This window comes from Oncorhynchus tshawytscha, linkage group LG06, assembly GCF_018296145.1.
Source record: "Oncorhynchus tshawytscha isolate Ot180627B linkage group LG06, Otsh_v2.0, whole genome shotgun sequence".
Classification (NCBI taxonomy): Eukaryota; Metazoa; Chordata; class Actinopteri; order Salmoniformes; family Salmonidae; genus Oncorhynchus; species Oncorhynchus tshawytscha.
The window spans coordinates 27,253,616-27,275,089 of NC_056434.1; the positions used below are offsets into that span (position 1 = coordinate 27,253,616).

Here is a 21,474-nt window from a genome sequence, read left to right on the forward strand (position 1 = left end):
TTTTACTGGCAGTCATTAGCGGCCGTGAGAATCTATGTTCCTTTTTCCTTCTACCTTTTTTGTCTGAATAAAACAGGATATAATGAGGACTACATGAAATATGTCTTGCATGTAATGGACATAAAGAACTGGTCTTGCGATGTACAGTACCAGTCAAATGTTGGGACACATCTACTCATTCAAGGGTTTTTCTTTATTTTGACTATTTCCAACATTGTAGGATAATAGTGAAGAGATCAAAACTATGAAATAACACATATGGAATCATGTAGTAGACAAAGTGTTAAACAAACCAAAATACATTTTATATTTGAGATTCTTCAAAGTAGCCACCCTTTGCCTTGATGACAGCTTTTGCACACTCTTGCACACTAATTATGACAACAACATATTACGTATCAAATCAAATCAAATCAAATCAAATTTTATTTGTCACATACACATGGTTAGCAGATGTTAATGCGAGTGTAGCGAAATGCTTGTGCTTCTAGTTCCGACAATGCAGTAATAACGAGCAAGTAATCTAACTAACAATTCCAAAAAAAAAAAACTTCCATCACGTGGACTGGGAGATGTTTCGTATTGCGTCGTATTGCGTCAGACAACAACATTGACGAATACGCTGATACGGTGTGCGAGTTCATTAGAACGTGCGTTGAAGATGTCGTTCCCATAGCAACGATTAAAACATTCCCTAACCAGAAACCGTGGATTGATGGCAGCATTCGTGTGAAACTGAAGGCACGAACCACTGCTTTTAATCAGGGCAAGGTGTCTGGTAACATGGCTGAATACAAACAGTGCAGCTATTCCCTCCGCAAGGCTATCAAACAAGCTAAGCGCCAGTACAGAGACAAAGTAGAATCTCAATTCAACGGCTCAGACACAAGAGGTATGTGGCAGGGTCTACAGTCAATCACGGACTACAGGAAGAAACCCAGCCCAGTCACGGACCAGGATGTCTTGCTCCCAGGCAGACTAAATAACTTTTTGCCCGCTTTGAGGACAATACAGTGCCACTGACACGGCCTGCAACGGAATCATGCGGTCTCTCCTTCACTGCAGCCGAAGTGAGTAAGACATTTAAACGTGTTAACCCTCGCAAGGCTGCAGGCCCAGACGGCATCCCCAGCCGCGCCCTCAGAGCATGCGCAGACCAGCTGGCCGGTGTGTTTACGGACATATTCAACGTATTGGATCGTTAAAAGACACAGTGTTTACACTACCTTGTAGTTTACCAATAAACTGGGCGGATGGTGAAGACATACTTGGTATTCACATCTCAAAAAATATAAATTAACTTATCACAATCTATTTCAATAGAAAGTTAAGAAAAAATCACATTGATTAACTCTTTGGTCCTATCACAGTTTACTTACTTACTAATGGCACTGCCTACTCCAGACAACTCATATTTTAAATCATATGAGCAAAAAATATTTCATTTTATTTGGAATGATTAGCCAGACAAAATTAAACGTGCCTATTTATATAATGAAAATTAGTTTGGTGGCTCACTCATACATAAGTTATACTTAAACCCAAAATGTTTCTTTAGTAGATTATTAAGAAAGGCTCATCCTTAAGGATCCACCCATTTCTTTCATTGTAGCTCAGGCCCTGAAGCAAGGATATGCATATTCTTGATACCATTTTGAAAGGAAACACTTTGAAGTTTGTGGAAATGTGAAAGGAATGTAGGATAATATAACACATTAGATCTGGTAAAAGATAATACAAAGGAAAAAACGACCATTTAAAAAAAAAATTTGCACCATCATCTTTGAAATGCAAGAGAAAGGCCATAATGTATTATTCCAGCCCAGGTGCAATTTAGATTCTGGCCACTAGATGGCAGCCGTGTATGTGCAAAGTTTTAGACTGATCCAATGAACCATTGCATTTCTGTTCAAAATTTTGTATCAAGACTGCCCAAATGTGCCTAATTGGTTTATTAATAACTTGTCAAGTTCATAACTGTGCACTCCCCTCAAACAATAGCATGGTATTATTTCACTGTAATAGCTACTGTAAATTGGACAGTGCAGTTAGATTAACAAGAATTTAAGCATTCTGCCAATATCGGATATGTCTATGTCCTGGGGAATGTTCTTGTTACTTACAACATTATGCTAATCGCATTAGCCTACGTTAGCTCATCCGTTCCACGGATGGGACACCGATCTGTAGAGATTCTTATGAGCTAAATAAATGGCCTTTTTGCCTTCATACAGATTACAAATGATAATTTCCGACTAATTGAAAATGACATTTTGTTTAAAGTATCGCCCTTTCTTAATTAAACAAGCCAACCTGTACGAAGCTGGTTAAAATGTCAGTTTTATCCTCCAGAAATGATAGAACAAATATTACAACAAATGTTATTGTTAAACTCAAATATACTGATTAATAAAAAAACATTATTAATGAAAAAAATGTTTAAAAATTGTATTATCTTACGGTGGAGTTATGTCACATATGCAGCTATAGAAAATATATGGGACTGTCTGCTCAATTCAAACTTACAATCAACTGATTACAGCATTACCACAAGTGGAAAAGGAAGAAGGTAGGGAACTTGTTTGCCTGCCATATATTAAAAATTGGCTGAAAGGAATTAGCATAAATAGACAACTATACCAGTTTCATTAGAGGACAAAAATGTTGGCAGCAAAATAAATGGGAGGAAATTTTCGATGTTCAGATTCTATGGCACATTGTTTATGAACTGGTATAAAAACACACCACTTGATTCAACATTTAGAGTTTTTCCATTTAAATTATTATTCAAAATTCTTGTCACCAACAGAATGCTATATATATGGGGCATACACCAATCTCAGCTCTGTAGATTCTGCTGAGAAGAGACAGAATCAAGAGATATTCTGGTATTGCCCCTTTGTAGCTTGCTTCTGGTCACAGGTACAGGAATGGTTAAAAGATCACAACATTTACTGAGCAGTGTTTGGCCATTTGGATAGCCAGAGTCAGTCAATAAATAATATAATAATAATACTCGTAGGAAAGGTTTTCCTCTTTAGCTCACAATCTGTGGATACTATACGATTAGAAAGGTTCAACATTTATGTAAAACATTATAGCACAATTGAAAAATATATTGCACATGGTAACCAAACGAGTGTGGTCTATGGTGATAGGTGGGGTGGCTGAGGGGTGGGATTAAAGAGCTTATGTTTGGTAATAAAAAAAAATTGTAATTGCTTTTTATAAAAGTATGTAAAATGTGGATGCAAAATGTCCCTTTTTTTTTTCAAGCAATGATTTCAGCAAATAAAGACCGGCCCGGCTTTACACAGGACAAATAGGTACATGGTAGGAATTTAAGATTTTAATATCGACTGACAGCGACTCGATATAGTCGGAGCACCAGGGACCAGATGACCATACAGAAACTCAACACCAGTCATCCCCTGGAGGAATATTACGAGGGTCTGTGCAGCACCGGCTTAGCTAGCTGAGCTCCATACATTGGATGAAACTATTCTGATAATTAGAGGATCTGTGGATTTCGATTTGATAGGAAATAAAACATCTAAAAGCAGTGCGAGGCAGGAACCTGCTCTAAACACCAGAGGTGATTGATTGATAATTGACTGATTGTTTAAAATACTATTGGATGAATTTAGGGACTGTGTGCTACTGTGGACATCTGGAACCTTCTCTGGCAGATAGCTGCAGAAGAGTAGAGAGGAGGAGAGGAGGAAATAGGAAGGCAGAGGAGCGAAAGAGAGAAGAGGGGAGGGAAGAAGGGAAGGATGGGAGGGAAAGGACAGGTGAATGGTTCCCACCTCTGCTGGACTACAGCAGGTTGCACCACACACTTCATTTTAAAACAAACATGAGGTCCCTCAAAATGTGGAGGGCTTTTTCTTAAAAAATGACCTTCATTACCTGGTTAGAGAATCCATACTGCTTTCTAGGGATGTGCATCTCTCATTTCATGAATAATTCGATAAGTATCTAGATACACGGGCTCCGATATACTACAGGAACGATACGTTTTTTAGTTTGAAATGATTCGGTGCAATTCGGTCTGAATAGGGGAACAAATTGATGCGATTCGATTCACACATTAATTTTGCATGAACACATTGACTTTCTATTTTAAATGAATATCTGCTGCTAATTGGAGTTCAGGAGCTGGGCCTCTCTGAGCTGGGTCTGTCTTAGATTACTTTTCTAAACTGAGTGGCCCTCTTACTGTCGAATCTCATTTTAAATACATTTTTTTTGTTGTCTCATGCTTCGAAAACAACAGGTGTAGAATAACAGTGAAATGCTTATTTAAGGGCCCTTCTCAACAATGCAGAGAAAACGATAAGCGACCGACACATATCAGTTTGCTACTAGCAAATTTTGCAGTCTGGTCGACATGGATCGATTTATTGTAAAAAATAAACATAAATCTATTGGCAATGAGCTGGAGAACAACGTGACAGCTATGAACATACAACCACCGGAAAACCAGGACAAATCAGGAAGATGGCGGCGGGGAAATGTAGCTATCTAACGTAGCTAACATGGCTCCAGTGGCTAAGAGAAGGATACGGTCGATTCAAGAAGAACACAGAAAAGTTCCAAGAGAAATGGATAGAAGTATTTTATTGTACTGCATGATGGGACTTGATCACTGTCTTATTTGTTTTGAATGAGAAAATGTAGAGCAATTTCCAGTCACACCATGCCCACTTTGACAAAACATATCCACCTCAAAGCAACCTCAGAAACAACCAAATAGAGCAACTCAAAGGACAGCTCAAAGGTCAACAACTAATGATGGACAGATCTTGCACTGTTGCAGAGAAAAGGACAGAGGCAACATATGAGATTGCTTGGATACTCGCGAGAAACAAGGCCTTCACTGACGCAGAGATGGTCAAATAATATTTTTTGGCCTCAGCCGAAATATTGTATGCTGATTTCACAAACAAGGAAGCTATTTGAAATCAAATTAAGGGACTGCAACTCTCAGACTCGACCATAACAAAACAAAATTTTGTTATGTTACGAACAAAATTTTGCACGCCCAATTTTTCAGTTTTTGATTTGTTAAAAAAGTTTGAAATATCCAATAAATGTCGTTCCACTTCATGATTGTGTCCCACTTGTTGTTGATTCTTCACAAAAAAATACAGTTTTATATCTTTATGTTTGAAGCCTGAAATGTGGCAAAAGGTCGCAAAGTTCAAGGGGGCCGAATACTTTCGCAAGGCACTGTATATATTTGTGAGGACTGGGCTGATGTCATGACCAGGCTGATGGAAAAGGGATATGCCGGTACAATTTCACAAATACCGACAATTTGGCCGTTTGACATGGTGCGATCTTTTTGTGTCGGTAAAATTAATTATGCAAGAAACAGCAATGGCTTTATGCACAAATATTGATACAATAACCATCATATTGAAGTAAACTTGGAGTATGTTGTGTGGTCCTCCCACTACGACTCGGGAAACCATGCAGTTTATTAGGCTACAGATGGAATAATATATGATGAACTTCAAAGGGTGGTGAAAGTGCACTTGATTAGCTTGATGCTTCTTTAATTATCAAGGGTCTTATTCTGTTGACATGGTCAATGCTTGGCTGCCTTTTGACAAATAAAAATAATATTGCTCTAATCCATAACAATCTCATAATGTAGGTAGCCTACCCGCACTGTATCTGTGAGCTGTTGGCTGGAGTGCACGAGCCAAGACCAGAGTGGGGTCGTTTACTATATAATGCAACACTTTTTGTGACAAAACCATCAATCGCATTGAAAATACAATGGAAACCCATTTAACTTGTATTTTTCATTTGGTACATTGGAATTTAACCGCAGATTGATGGAAACACATATCTGGTGGGAAAATGCGCATATTGTTTTATACACATTTTTGAATATTCACATGAAAATCTATCGCAAATTGGATGGAAACCTAGCTAGTGACACAGCAAATTATGTTGGTTGTCACTCAACTAATAACGCCGATAATTGACATTGCGAAAGCCATTTTGCAAGCATCTGAATGCTGAAGGTGCCGTGCAGATGCAGGAATAGCTTAGAACAGGGACAGGCCTACCTCTTGTTGGCGTGAACAGCTGTCTCCTGCACTGTGCGTACACTTGCATATTATTAGTAGTATTGGATGGAAAACACTCTGAAGTTTCTAAAACTGTTTGAATGATGTCTGTGAGTATAACATAACTCATATGGCAGGCGAAAACCTGAGACAAATCCAACCAGGAAGTGGGAAATCTGAGGTTTATAGTTTCATTTAAGTGATTGCGTATCCAATATGCTGTGGCTATGGGGCCAGATTGCACTTTCCAAGGCTTCCAACAGATGTCACCAATCTTTAGAAAGTTGTTTGAGGCTTCTGTTGTGGAAGGGTGTCGAATAAGAGCTGTTTCAACAAGTGGACTAGGCTGAGGCCAATCAGTTGTTTACTGCGCGGTCACGCGGGCACACCGTTCCTTCTTTTTCCTCTGTAATGAATACGCTATTGTCCGGTTGGAATATTATTGAAGATTTATTATAAAAAGACCCCAAGGATTGATTGCAAACATCGTTTGACATGTTTCTACAAACTGTAATGGAACTCTTTTGACTCTTCGTCTGGATTTTGCGCTCGCGCATTGTGCCTTTGGAATAGTGAACTAAACGCGCGAACAAAACGGAGGTATTTGGACATAAATATGGACGTAATCAAACAAAACAAACATTTCTTGTGGAAGGGGGAGTCCTGGGAGTGCATTCCTGACGAAGATCAGCAAAGGTAAGTGAAGATTTATAATGCTATTTATGACTTTTTTTGACTCCACAATTTGGCGGGTAACTGTATGGCTTACTTTTGTGGCTGAACTCTGTTCTCAGATGATTGTGCTTTTGCCCTAAAGCTTTTTTGAAATCTGACACAGCGGTTGCATTAAGAACAAGATTATCTTTAATTCTATATAAAACATGTATCTTTCATCAAAGTTTATGATGAGTATTTATGTTATTTGATGTGGCTCTCTGCAATTTCTCTGGATGTTTTGGAGACATTTCTGCACAATGGCGCCAATGTAAACTGAGGTATTTGGATATAAATATGAACTTGATCGAACAAAACATACATGTATTGTGTAACATTGAGTCCTGGGAGTGTCATCTGATGAAGATCGTCAAAGGTTAGTGATTCATTTTATCTATATTTCTACTTTTTGTGACACCTCTCTTTGGTTGGAAAATGGCCGAATGCTTTCTGTGACTAGTTGATGACCTAACATAATGATATGTTCTGCTTTCACCGAAAAGCCTTTTTGAAATCGGACACTGTGGTTGGATTAACGAGAAGTGTGTCTTTAAAATGGTGTAAAATACTTGTATGGTTGAGGAATTTTAATTATGAGATTTCTGTTGTTTTGAATTTGGCGCCCTGCAATTTCACTGGCTGTTGGCGAGGTGGGACGATCCCAGAGAGGTTAATTTGGATCGGTTTGGGCTCCTTAAACATATTGTGAACATTTGAACCTGGGACCGATGCGTAATGGTGAATCGCTACATCCCTACTATTTTCACTCCCACAGGGGGCCTTCAAAGCACCACACACACTCATCAATAGCCTCCACTGTCTGTCACACACACGCAGGGACGCACTCACAGCAGGAGGACATTTTCCAGGTGAAAACTTGACTAATAATTCAACTCCTACAATGCAATTGGCATGAAGCATGGGTTTTCAGTAGGAGGCAGGATGTCAACAGAACAGTGATATATGAACCAATAAACACAAATTGGCTGTGTTCCCAGGGGAGGGACAAAAGTCTGGCTATACCAGGGAATGATATTTTGACAGGTTTTGCAGTATATGCACAAACAAAGCCTTGGTGATAACGGAAAAGCGAAGCTCTCATAACAAATAATAACACATAAAACAAATGTTTGCAAAATACAAAAGATATGGTGGCCATCTTTCAGGCTGAGCAGGCGGTTGCTCTCAAAATGAAGACCGGGTTGGGTTGCTCTGACAGAGCGAGTTGTGTGTGTGTTTTTATCTCACCCTTTGTATCTCTGTCTGTGGTTGTTTCCTCTAATGAGGAGTGGGATCATTATCAGCACCAGGGTGTCCCTGTGACATGTGGGGGGGGCAATGGCAAGGAAGGGCCAGGAGCTAAAAGTCAGCAGCCAAGAGGGCAAGCAGAATCCAGGGGCAGTGGGGAGCAGGATCCAGGGGCAGTGGGGAGCAGGGTGGATTCTGCTCCAGATTCTCCAACCCCATAGCGCCGTAAGGTAGCCTAGGCAGAGACCTTTGTTGCATTTTTTGGGGGGCTGCTCTAGGGTTTGATCACTATATGCTGTGGTCTTGACTCAGAGTTGCATGATCGTGATGGGAAAAGTGTATATTTTGGCTTGATAGCTTTTGGATAATGTGGCTTTTTGTTTCATCTGTTTGGAAGTATTACACCAAGGACTGCATGCGGTGTCCAGAGGTAGCAGAGGAAGTGCTATACATGTTCAAAACGGTATGAATGATTATTAGATCTGTTACCCAGTATAACTATTGGGCTAGGTCTACTGTGTTGTTTGTTCATGTTTTTACACGTTTTCAAACTTTTTTGTGTCATCCTCGATGACTTTAAATGCATTATCCACTTCTGTGGTTGAATTGTGCTTTAAATGGTCAAATAAATCTATCTCTTCAATGTGTGTTTGTGTGTATGTCTGTGTATATCGGCAGGCGGGATAAAAGCAGAAGACACATTTCCATCACACATGGACTAATAAACTATAGTTTATCTTACTATACCATTTAACCATCACATCACTCCCCCTTCCAGATCTCCACCCCAGACCACAACACCACTCGTCTCCAAAACAACAACAGACACCCAGACTCCCTGGCTGGATGAGCCACTGGGGACGTCTGCCACCCCCTCTCCTCACTGGGGATGCCGCCTCTCCTCCCTCTGTTCACCTGTCCACAGGGTAAAGTGTATAAACAAGATAATAAATGGCGCCATGAGCAATTGCATGTTTCAGTCAGAGTCAGGGACTCTACTGGGGGAATTATTTCGATGGTGACTCTCTCTGAGTCAAACTCACAATTCAAGAACCGTTCCTATTACAATGTCAGTGTTGCCAGGTCTATTTCAGATCCCTTCTGCATATATTTGCATGTGGAACACACAGTCTGGAGCTTCCCAGATGGGGGTGTTGGTCAAGTTAACCCTGTTTCCAGTGAAATGAAAGGCCATATGGATGCCATCGGATGGCCAGCAGTCGTGACCAGTGCCAGAGACTGGCTTTCTGACTAGGTTATCATGGCGCGGCACCAGGCCACTACCACCAACACAGGCAGATCACGCTCCAGGAATACAGAGTGAAAGTATAGGGGTTTGCCTCTCCTTAACTTAACCTTCCAGGGCAGATTTGCAGTCTTGAATGCTCCAGTATGGCTGCTTGAGTGAGCAGAGCCAGAACAGAGATGAGATGAATGTGAGACAGAGTCAGTTGGCTGGACAGAGGCAGCGAGCCAAGGAGGAAATGGATGGAGGCTGGCTCATTGGGGTTTTATTATGTGTGGTGAGCACAGGGAAATGGATCATAAAGAGTGAAGAGCTCCGGAAGGTAGAACAATGGAGAGAGCTCTGCCAGCTATTGGACTTGAGATATCCACAATCTCTAAAGAGCAGGGAGAGGACAAACTGGCAGCCCACTGGGCAAAAACTGGTTGAATCAACGTTGTTTCCACGTCATTTCAACCAAAAAATGTAATGTGATGACGTTGAATCTATGTTGAAAACTGATTGAATATGCAAAAAGTCATCAACTTTGAATCTAAATCCAATGACACAGTGACAGTTTTGGTGGATTTCACATTGAATTCACGTTAATTAATTTAAATCAAAATTAGACATTGAACTGACGTCTGTGCCCAGTGGGCTCAAGAGTCAGAACATCATGACATCATGCTGATCGAAACACATCCAAGTATGTATGGCTGCATACATAGAGGAGTGGGTGTGTCATGGCTGTATACATAGAGGAGTGGGTGTGTCATGGCTGCATACATAGAGGAGTGGGTGTGTCATGGCTGTATACATAGAGGAGTGGGTGTGTCATGGCTGCATACATAGAGGAGTGGATGGGCTGCATACATAGAGGAGTGGATGTGTCATGGCTGCATATAGAGGAGTGGGTGTGTCATGGCTGCATACATAGAGGAGTGGGTGTGTCATGGCTGCATACATAGAGGAGTGGGTGTGTCATGGCTGCATACATAGAGGAGTGGGTGTGTCATGGCTGCATACATAGAGGAGTGGGTGTGTCATGGCTGCATACATAGAGGAGTGGGTGTGTCATGGCTGCATACATAGAGGAGTGGGTGTGTCATGGCTGCATACATAGAGGAGTGGGATGTGTCATGGCTGCATACATAGAGGAGTGGATGTGTCATGGCTGCATACATAAAGGCTGCATACAGTGGGTGTGGCATGGCTGCATACATAGAGGAGTGGGTGTGTCATGGCTGCATACATAGAGGAGTGGGTGTGTCATGGCTGCATACATAGAGGAGTGGGTGTGGCATGGCTGCATACATAGAGGAGTGGATGTGGCATGGCTGCATACATAGAGGAGTGGGTGTGGCATGGCTGCATACATAGAGGAGTGGGTGTGGCATGGCTGCATACATAGAGGAGTGGGTGTGTCATGGCTGCATACATAGAGGAGTGGGTGTGTCATGGCTGCATACATAGAGGAGTGGGTGTGTCATGGCTGCATACATAGAGGAGTGGGTGTGTCATGGCTGCATACATAGAGGAGTGGGTGTGGCATGGCTGCATACATAGAGGAGTGGGTGTGGCATAAATGCCAAAATAGATGGATGAGGTACGCTTGGTCAAGCAGCACTAAGTGACTGCATGGCCTGCCTCCACAGTTTCAGGCCTGATTTTTTCGAGTGGTTTCTCCCATCATGTGAGTGACATTGCCTTTGGACACGGACTTGCAGAATGTGTTGAGAGGAAGGCAAAACACAGGGTAGCCATGGCAACAAGCTTGGACTCAGAGAAAGGATAGGTTGAGAGATACTAATGAGGGAGGGAGACAATCAGAGATGATTAGTGAGAGGGCAGGAGAGAGAGAGAGGCAAAGGATGAGGATCGCAGGAGGGGAAAATAGAGGAGAGAAGGAAAGGTAGAGAGAGAGAGTGAGAGAGAGAGGCCAACCAAGGAGGGCCTACAGCACCACCTAGATCTTCTGCACAGATTCTGTCAGACCTGGGTCCTGACAGTAAATGTCAGTAAGACAAAATAATGGTGTTCCAAAAAAGGTCCAGTCCCCATTCCATCTAGACACACCGTTGCCCTAGAGCACACAAAAAACTATACATGCCTCGGCCTAAACATCAGCACCACAGGTAACTTCCACAAAGCTGTGAACCATCTGAGAGACAAGGCAAGATTCGCCTTCTATGCCATCAAAAGGAAAATAAAATCAACATACCAATTAGGATCTGGCAAAAAATACTTGAATCGGTTATACAACCCATTGGCCTTTATGATTGTGAGGTCTGGGGTCTGGTCACCTACAAAGAATTCACAAAATGTGACAAACACCAAATTGAGACTCTGCATGCAGAATTCTGCAAAAAATATCCTCTGTGTACAACGTAAAACACCAAAAAATGCATGCAGAGCATAATAAGGCCGATACTCGATAATTATCAAAATCCAGAAAAGAGCCGTTAAATTCTACAACAACCTAAAAGGAAACAATTCCCAAAACCTTCCATAACAAAGCCATCACCTACAGAGAAATAAACCTAGAGAAGAGTCCCCTAAGCAAGCTGGTCCTGAGGCTCTGTTCACAAACACAAACACACCCCACAGAGCCCCAGGACAGCAACACAATTAGACCAACCAAATCGTGAGAAAACAAAAAGATAATTACTTGACACGTTGAAAAGAATTTACCAAAAAACAGAGCGAACTAGAATGCAGAATACCTTACCACTGTGACTGACCCAAAATTAAGGAAATCTTTGACTATGTATAGACTCAGTGAGCATAGCCTTGCTACTGAGAAAGAAGGCAGACCTGGCTTTTAAGAGAAGACAGGCTATGTGCACACTGCCCACAAAATGAGGTGGAAACTGAGCTGCACTTCCTAACCTCCTGACAAATATATGACCATATTAGAGACACATATTTCCCTCAGATTACACAGACCCACAAAGAATTTGAAAACAAATCCAATTTTGATAAACTCCCATATCTATTGGGTGAAATACCACAGTGTGCCATCACAGCAGCAAGATCTGTGACCTGTTGCCACAAGAAAAGGACATTTGCACATCATTACCACTGTATATATACATAATCTGACATTTGAAATGTCTTTATTATTTTGGAACTTTTGTAAGTGTAATGTTTACTGTACATTTTTAATGGTTTATTTCACTTTTGTTTATTATCTATTTCACTTGCTTTGGCAATGTAAACATATGTTTCCTATGGCAACAAAGCCCTTGAATTGAAATTGAATTGAAATTGAATTGAGAGAGACAGAAGGAGCGAGAGTGGCTGCTTGGCTGTTGAGAGAGCAGCTCCAATAAAAGCTTCACACTTCAGATTAAAGAGGTGTGAGCCAGCTGGCCAGCCCAGTAAGGAGCAGAGAGATAGGGAGAGAGAGACACAGAGAGATAGGAAGAGAGAGACACAGAGAGAAAGAGAGAGAGAAACAGTGAGAAAGAGAGAGAGAAACAGTGAGAAAGAGAGAGAGAAACAGAGAAAGAGGGAGGGAAAGAGATAGCGAAAGAGATAGCGAAAGAAGGGGCACTCTGTTCCATGCTGCCACACCCGTCTGCACATACAGGCTATATCCACACGCTGGAGAAACATTCACACTAGGCTTGGGCGGTATACCGTATACCGAGGTATTTGGAAAAAGCCACAGGATGGTTTTTCAATATTGTTAATACCGTTTAAACTACTTATTTGAAGTTTAAAAAATACATATATATATTTGTAGGTTTTTAGTAAATAACTGCAGACAACTTGTGCGATACGTTAGGAGATAAAACAGATTGCCATCTTCATTTCGGTCACGCCCTGACCTTAGAGAGCTTTTTATGTCTCTATTTTGGTTTGGTCAGGGTGTGATTTGGGTGGGCATTCTATGTTCCTTTTTCTATGTTTTGTATTTCTTTGTTTTGGCCGGGTATGGTTCTCAATCAGGGACAGCTGACTATCGTTGTCTCTGATTGGGAACCATACTTAGGTAGCTTTTCCCCACCTATGCTTTGTGGGTAGTTATTTTCTGTTTAGTGTGTTCTGCACTTTACAGGACTGTTTCGGTTTCGTTCATTCACTTTGTTATTTTGTTATTAGAGTTCAGTTTAAATAAAAAGCATGAACACTTACCACGCTGCGCTTTGGTCCAATTATTCTTCATCAGACAAGCGTTACAATTTCACCTGTCACATTATTTTACATTGTGAAGCTCATGGTAGTTCCCGTGAACAGTCAAGTGTTTGTTTGTAAATAGCACAACAAGTTAAAGTGGGAGCAGGTGGGTCCAGCTGTGTATTGACAGGGGTCACGCTTTATATTGAAAGTCAACAGTGTTTTTTTGCTTCAATAGAGTGATCAGGGACGTGCAACTATAGTTATTCTTCACAGAAAATACATTAGTGCAACACATTCGGCAGAAAATAGCTTCATTTTCATCAGACGACAACAGAAGCGCAACACTTTTGGCTGGCAGCCACACAAGTAAATAAGCTTACAATGAAAAAGCAAGGTCTTTTTTGCGAAACAATGCATGGCCATCATATTTCTATATTTCTATATATTTCTAGTAATAATGTAGCCAACTACATTTCCTATTGTTTTTCTTAAAGCTAATCTTGCATTTTACGGTAGAAAAGTAGGCTGGCTACACTGAGAAAACCGGAGTAGCTACACATCAGTTAGAGGGTTGTCTGCTGATAGAATGCCATTGGTGAAATCTCATCTGAGTGGAGAAGTTCAACTGAAGCACAAAATGTGTCTGATGCCTTGCAGAAATTACAATAAGAAGAATTTTAGATGCGCGTTTACAAAACGCAGCAAGATATTTCTTGTTTCTTTCCTGTGTGAAAAATGAAGAATTGTGCATTAACGCGACCCCTAAGTTTAACTTGCTAGGTATCTAAGTAAGTGGCTAGATTAATAAGGTTAAGGGGTATCATATTGTGATAGCTTTCTGCTGTGTTTGAGAAGTCAAAGCCCTTTGGATGAGTTAGTTATTTGTACAGCTGCCACTGCTATCTTGATTTCCTTGCATTCTTTCTCCTTTCTGTTCTCGGCCTGTCTGCTCCTCCCCCATCTTTTCAGAGCAGAGCAGGAAGGCCCGTTGCCCTAGCGACTCCAGACTCCACACAGACACAGCATGTACATATGCTGCTCCAGAGCCAGCACTGTTCTTCCTTCAGACAAGCATGAGTCAAAACTTTGTTCACTTTGTTCAATGTCTCTCGTTCACATTTGCTTGGAAATGTCCAAACGCACCAAAAATGACATTTGGTAGCTCCTATCTATATATGTATACCTTTATGAGCTGGACTGCCTGTCTTTGCAATTTGTTTATTTTCGTTTGCGCTCATTAACATATTTTTCTAGCAGCCTCCATGGAAATTTGTGAATTTTGTTACCATTCTGTTAATAGACGGCCAATGCTTTTTGCTTCTGTTTTTTGCACCCTTGTGTACTAAGCCAGTAATACCGTAAATCCCGGGATGCGAGAAGGACGGTATGATGATAAGAAAATCTGGATACCGCCCATCCCTAATTCACACTAACATACAGGTAAACAGGGGTCCTCAACAGGACACACCCCAGTTAGGAACTCACCTCCCTGCATTCTCTCTTTTCTCCATTCTATTTCTCTCTCACACTTATTCTCTCCTCTCATTCTCTCTGCACGCCTGAGCTTTTTTCTCTCTTTCTGTGGCGGTCCTTCGTTTTCTCTCTCCATTAGGCAAAGAGATTCACTGCTTTGGGACAGTGACCTCTGACCTATTTCACAAATTACTTTTGAGAGGTTACTTTTGGGTCACATGCACAGACGCACACACGCACACACACTGAAGCACTCTAAATGATTTCTCTGAGAATGACACAACCATAGAGTTTGTACACAAGCCCTGTGGCTGTCAACTCTCAAGCACTCCAGTTTATTGGGACAGAAATACAGTTATTGTCTAAAGAAGCGCTCTGGTTCTAGCAGAAGAAAGAGATAATATAACAATCAATAGCAGCTGGGTATTTCAGACGACTTGTCCCAGGGTATTGATAGCATTGGTTTGGTTAAAATATAAAGACCTTCCTGGAAAGGTCAGAGTCAGTGGTGTGCCTCCTGTTTTAGAAAGGGAACAGAACACAGCAGGGGAATGGATACCAACACAACACATGAAAGGAGGCATTAGGACAGCAGCTCACATATCCTACTGTACACCTTCCTTCACCCTGTCTGTCCTCTTAAGGTCACTCTGAGGCCATGTACTGACACAGCTGATGACCCCTGAAAGAGGCATGACTCACACTCCAATCCAGCCTGTCAGCAGTTTGACGTTGTGGACTGAACCAATAACCAATCCCAAACTATTCCCATCATCTTCATCATTCATCATCATTATTGTTGGCACCACCATCATTTAACAATGCTGTTATATACAGGGTACATGTATGTATCATCAACACTATGAATGTCATGTCTACTAAACGCATTCACCTTCTCCACTGGAGTGTTCATTCATCATGGTCTGAATACAGTATTCCAAACCTGTCTGATTCCCTCCTTGGTACAGGATCTACATGTCCTGCTGCTCCCCTCCTCTCAGTGGGTGATTTATAGAAGCCAGTCAACAAGCTGAGACTAATGTGCTCTGTTCCAGAACCTTTCAGAGCCTTGTGGCCAATTACCTGTTACAACACTGGGGTTATGGATTTTCATAGATGGATAAGGATGAATGGGTGTGTTTATGAACACGAGATCTCTAGAACCGCTGAGGCTTGAGGGTCCCGCCTTCAAGCTAATGAGCAGTCATTTTGACTGCAACATTCTAATAAATGTCATATATGCTATTGCAAAAATTATAATTTGGTTATGTTTATGAAGGCCTTAGGAAACATTAGAATAATACAAAAAATGTCATTAGTTTATGTTACTGTAGGCTTTATGTAAAAAAACAAAAAACACACATTACGTTGAACCAACGTGGAATAGACATTGAATTGATGTCTGTGCCCAGTGGGATATGTTGGAACACGGTAAAAACGTATTTTATGACCACAAAATAATAAATTCCCGAACCACAAAGACGAATGGTCAGCGAGGTCAAATTATGAAAATATCAGTAGCCTAAACATAATTCTAAGCGCCAAGTGTGAAAATTAGCAGAAAAGCAATAATGCCATTGTAATTAATATAAGTGTCGATATGACAGCTATCAAAAATAGTACATTATTGTCAGCTCGTGCTGACATGGTGTACGTTTTCATGCAATAGCATCAGTTGGATTTAATTTAGCAGCGATTTAGCAGCGATCCCTTGTCCAAACAATGGACACAAATCTTTGCCACTTTCACTCGATTGACACACTTCCCACAGACACATGGCTTGCAGGTGACACAGGTGTCTTGGGTTCTGTTCTTAGCTCATCTGTCCACCTGACACTGTCTCCTCCCCGGGAGCTGTGCGCAATTTGCCTCGCGTGGAATCTTTGCTGCTGCCTTGGACCTCATATCTCTCATGCACTGCTGCCATATACCTCATATCTCTCATGCACTGCTGCCATATACCTCATATCTCTCATGCACTGCTGCCATATACCTCATATCTCTCATGCACTGCTGCCATATACCTCATATCTCTCATGCACTGCTGCCATATACCTCATATCTCTCATGCACTGCTGCTATATACCTCATATCTCTCATGCACTGCTGCTATATACCTCATATCTCTCATGCACTGCTTGAGCAACACGTATGCGTTGATAGCAACCAAGTCAAGCATGTTGTAGAACACAGCAACAGGCCAGCAGCGGGTGCCTCCTTTCACCGAGTACAGCCGTGCCATCTGATCCAAAACATTCACACCGACCAGAAATACTCTCTTTCCACTGAATGCTCCACGGAGGATTGAAATGAACGCTTCCAGCTCAAAAATTACACAGCTATCACTGTGTACTCCAAGTAGGCCAGAGTAGACTGATGAGATGTGTTGGACTAATACAGGGTACATACCATTTTGAGATTATCATAAGAATGTAGAATACCCCTTCTTCTTCTTCATTCACAATTGGTGATTACATAATTATAAATCGTTCGCTTCCCCTCTCCAATCAACTCACCCATTCTCCCCCATAATACTTTATTTCATCTGTTATATACTGTATGTGTGAAATTCATTTCAGTATAGTTTTGGTTCAGTTTCGAGGCAATTATCGGGGTGATTATCAACTGGGCACAGCACCTTCCACTGTCGGGAAAAAGAGTGGAGCAGGCCCGACAGTCGGGAGAAAGAGTGGAGCAGGCCATACAGTCGGGAGAAAGAGTGGAGCAGGCCATACAGTCAGGAGAAAGAGTGGAGAAAGCCATACAGTCGGGAGAAAAGTGGAGCAGGCCATACAGTCAGAAAAAGTGGAGCAGGCCATACAGTCGGGACAGTCAGGGAGAAAGAAGCAGGCCATACAGTGGAGAAAAAGGCCATACAGTCGGGAGAAGAAAAAGTGGAGCAGGCCATACAGTCGGGAGAAAAAGTGGAGCAGGCCATACAGTCGGGAGAAAAAGTGGAAATACAGTCGGGAGAAAAGTGGAGCAGGCCATACAGTCGGGCGAAAGAGTGGAGCAGGCCCTACAGATGGGAGAAAAAGTGGAGCAGGCCAGGCCATACAGTCGGGAGAAAAGTGGAGCAGGCCATACAGTCGGGAGAAAAAGTGGAGCAGGCCATACAGTCGGGAGAAAGAGTGGAGCAGGCCATACAGTCGGGAGAAGGAGCAGGCCCCTACAGTCGGGAGAAAGAGTGGAGCAGGCCCTCAGTCGGGAGAAAGAGTGGAGCAGGCCATACAGTCGGGAGAAAAAGTGGAGCAGGCCATACAGTCGGGAGAAAGAGTGGAGCAGGCCCTACAGATGGGAGAAAAAGTGGAGCAGGCCATACAGTCGGGAGAAAAGTGGAGCAGGCAATACAGTCGGGAGAAAAAGTGGAGGAGGCCATACAGTCGGGAGAAAGAGTGGAGCAGGCAATACAGTCGGGAGAAAAGTGGAGCAGGCCATACAGTCGGGAGAAAGAGTGGAGCAGGTCATACAGTCGGGAGAAAGAGTGGAGCAGGCCATACAGTCGGGAGAAAGAGCAGGCCCTGTCGGGAAAAAGAGTGGAGCAGGCCCTACAGTCGGGAGAAAGAGTGGAGCAGGCCCTACAGTCGGGAGAAAGAGTGGAGCAGGCCCTACAGTCAGGAGAAAGAGTGGAGCAGGCCCTATAGTCGGAGAAAGAGTGGAGCAGGCCCTACAGTTGGGAGAAAGAGTGGAGCAGGCCCTACAGTCAGGAGAAAGAGTGGAGCAGGCCCTGTTGGGAGAAAGAGTAGAGCAGGCCCTACAGTCAGGAGAAAGAAAGAGTGGAGCAGGCCCATACAGTCGGGAGGGGAGAAAGAGAAAAAGTGGAGCAGGCCATACAGTCAGGAGAAAGAGTGGAGCAGGCCATACAGTCGGGAGAAAAAGTGGAGCAGGCCATACAGTCAGGAGAAAAAGTGGAGCAGGCTATACAGTCGGGAGAAAAAGTGGAGCAGGCCATACAGTCGGGAGAAAGAGTGGAGCAGGCCATACAGTCGGGAGAAAGAGTGGGAGAAAGAAAGAGTGGAGCAGGCCCTACAGTCGAGGAGAAAGCAGGCCCTAAAGTCAGGAGCAGGCCCTACAGTCGGAGAAGGAGTAGAGCAGGCCCTAAAGTCAGGAGAAGGAGTGGAGCAGGCCCTACAGTCGAGAGAAGTGGAGCAGGCCCTACAATCGAGAGAAGGAGTGGAGCAGTCCCTACAGTCAGGAGAAGGAGTGGAGCAGGCCCTGTCGGGAGAAGGGGCAGGCATGCCCTCCTAAAACTGGATATTACAGTCTGTTTGGAGAAAAACGTGGAGCAGGCCATGACAGTCAATTATGAGCAGTAAAAATAACTGTTTAGCAGTTCTTGTGTTAAAATTCAGTGGTTGAATATATGGGTGTCCAGTTTGTGTATTTCTTTCAATAAATGTGTTTGGGAGGCCATCGTACAGTAGAGTGGCAGGAGCACGCAATGTCTGCACTAATGTGCCATGCGTGCGTCTGTCTGTCTGTCTGTCTGTCTGTCTGTCTGTCTGTCTGTCTGTCTGTCTGTCTGTCTGTCTGTCTGTCTGTCTGTCTGTCTGTCTGTCTGTCTGTGCCTGTGTGTGTGTGTATGTCCATGTGTGCGTCTGTCTGTCTGTCTGTCTGTCTGTCTGTCTGTCTGTCTGTCTGTCTGTCTGTCTGTCTGTCTGTCTGTCTGTCTGTCTGTCTGTCTGCCTGTGCCTGTGTGTGTCTGTCTGTCTGTCGTCTGTCTGTCTGTCTGTGTCTGTCTGTCTGTGCCTGTGTGTGTGTGTGTGTGTGTGTGTGTGTGTGTGTGTGTGTGTGTGTGTGTGTGTGTGTGTGTGTGTGTGTGTGTGTGTGTGTGTGTGTGTGTGTGTGTGTGTGTGTGTGTGTCCATGCGTCTGTCTGTCTGTCTGTGCCTGTGTGTGTGCAGTTGTAGTCCATTCCGTCAGTGCTACACTCTACAGGGTGGTAGAGAGACTCACTTTTCTCTCCTTGTCTCCGTACTCCAGGCCAAGGGTGTCCATGGCACGGACGATGGCAGCCAGAGACTGGATTGTGTTGCTGTAGACCACAGGCTTGTACTGCTTCACATCATCACCAGAGAAGCCATCCTCATGGATAATCCTGCAAACATGAACATGATTCATAGGTCAAATAGGCATTTACCTAAACAGGGACATCATGTCCATGGCACACTGTCGACAGGCACGCAGAGGCACACATGCTGTATCACACATAAAGCACACAGGCACAACCACATGCATGCCCCCCCACACACACACAACCCTGAGCTCCTCTCCCTTCCTCAGCCTGGCTCCATTTTAATTCTGTTTTCCTTTCTTTTGCTCCGTTGCTGCTGTAACTGGCCGGGGGAGAAAGGGGCAGATCTGAGAGTTTCTCCCCCACCCAGCAGACAGAGACAGAACCAGTCCAGGACCAGATGTAGAGAGTGTGCCCCATTAGGCAGAGACACATTGACCCCAGGCCTGAGATCTCCTCTTCATGACACAAACAGCACAGCAGGGAGAGGCTCAGCCTATTAAACCTTGGCTCCACCAGAACACTACAGCACCATTAACACCTGAGCCCCGCCCTCCCATTGGCCCTGATATCCAGCCTCCCATTGGCCCTGATATCCAGCCTCCCATTGGCCCTAATATCCAGCCTCCAGTCCATTCAATGGGTCAGATAGAGCATGATCTCCTATCAAGAAAGAGTAAAGTCTTAGCATTGTGTTTGTGAAAGTGAGTGTGAACTTTGTAGCAGGCCAAGCATATAAAAAGAAAGAGCAGAGAAATGTCAGTGCCCTAAGCCATGACTTACTACGTGAGAGAGAGGGAGAGCAGCCCAGCTGTGGAGCCTGCCACTGCACACAGATACTGTTTGTGATCCTCCGACAGCAACCTGCTTGCTCTGCGGTGGCCTTTCCTGAGACTCTTTCCAATGAATCACTACTCTCTCAATACACTGACAAGCCTAAACGTGCCCTGTTCCCCTACTGCTGTGTGTGGGTGTGTATGTGTGTGTGCGTGTTCGTACCCGCATGTGTTTAGTGACAGCGACTTATCTACAGCTCAGTAGTAATGCTGCTGTGACTCAGACAGGTGTGTGTCAACGGCAAGGGGATACTGCCTCTTATCTCCCCTATGCTTTCCCTTTCGTCTCTGTCTCTCTCTCATTCAATAATAATCACCCCATCATGAAGGCTTTATCTCTGGGTGTAATAAACAGCAGGGCACACACTGATCCTGCACTGCTGGGACCTGGGGACATGAGAGGGGAGAGGGTTCCTACTCTTCCCAGCACAGAGCACACGTGGAAGAGAGAACAGGTGGGATGGGAGCCTATTGTCAACTGTGTGTAGTTGTAGTAGTTGTGACTCATTACTTTGACATCACATAATGCTGTGGTCAATGACTCTGGTATCGATCGCATGAGCTTAGGTCCTCTCCAGGAGAAATGAAAGCTCTGTAGGTTGGACAAACTGTTTTCCTTCCTCCTTAATATACAGTGGGGCTAAAAAGTATTTAGTCAGCCACAAATTGTGCAAGTTCTCCCACTTAAAAAGATGAGAGAGGCCTGCAATTTTCATCATAGGTACACTTCAACTATGACAGACAAAATTAGAAA

At 43.2% G+C, this 21,474-nt stretch overlaps 1 protein-coding gene across 2 annotated transcripts in view; it reads right to left on the reverse strand.

The window, feature by feature from the left end:
- The window catches only part of LOC112252347 (guanine nucleotide-binding protein G(o) subunit alpha), a 180,056-nt gene that overhangs the window by 88,844 nt on the left and 69,738 nt on the right, over positions 1-21,474 (reverse strand). For both annotated transcript variants that reach the window (XM_042323129.1, XM_042323128.1), the window contains exon 3: positions 19,827-19,968. In XM_042323129.1, the coding sequence (XP_042179063.1) occupies positions 19,827-19,968 (142 nt within the window). The remainder of the gene's footprint in view (positions 1-19,826; positions 19,969-21,474) is intronic.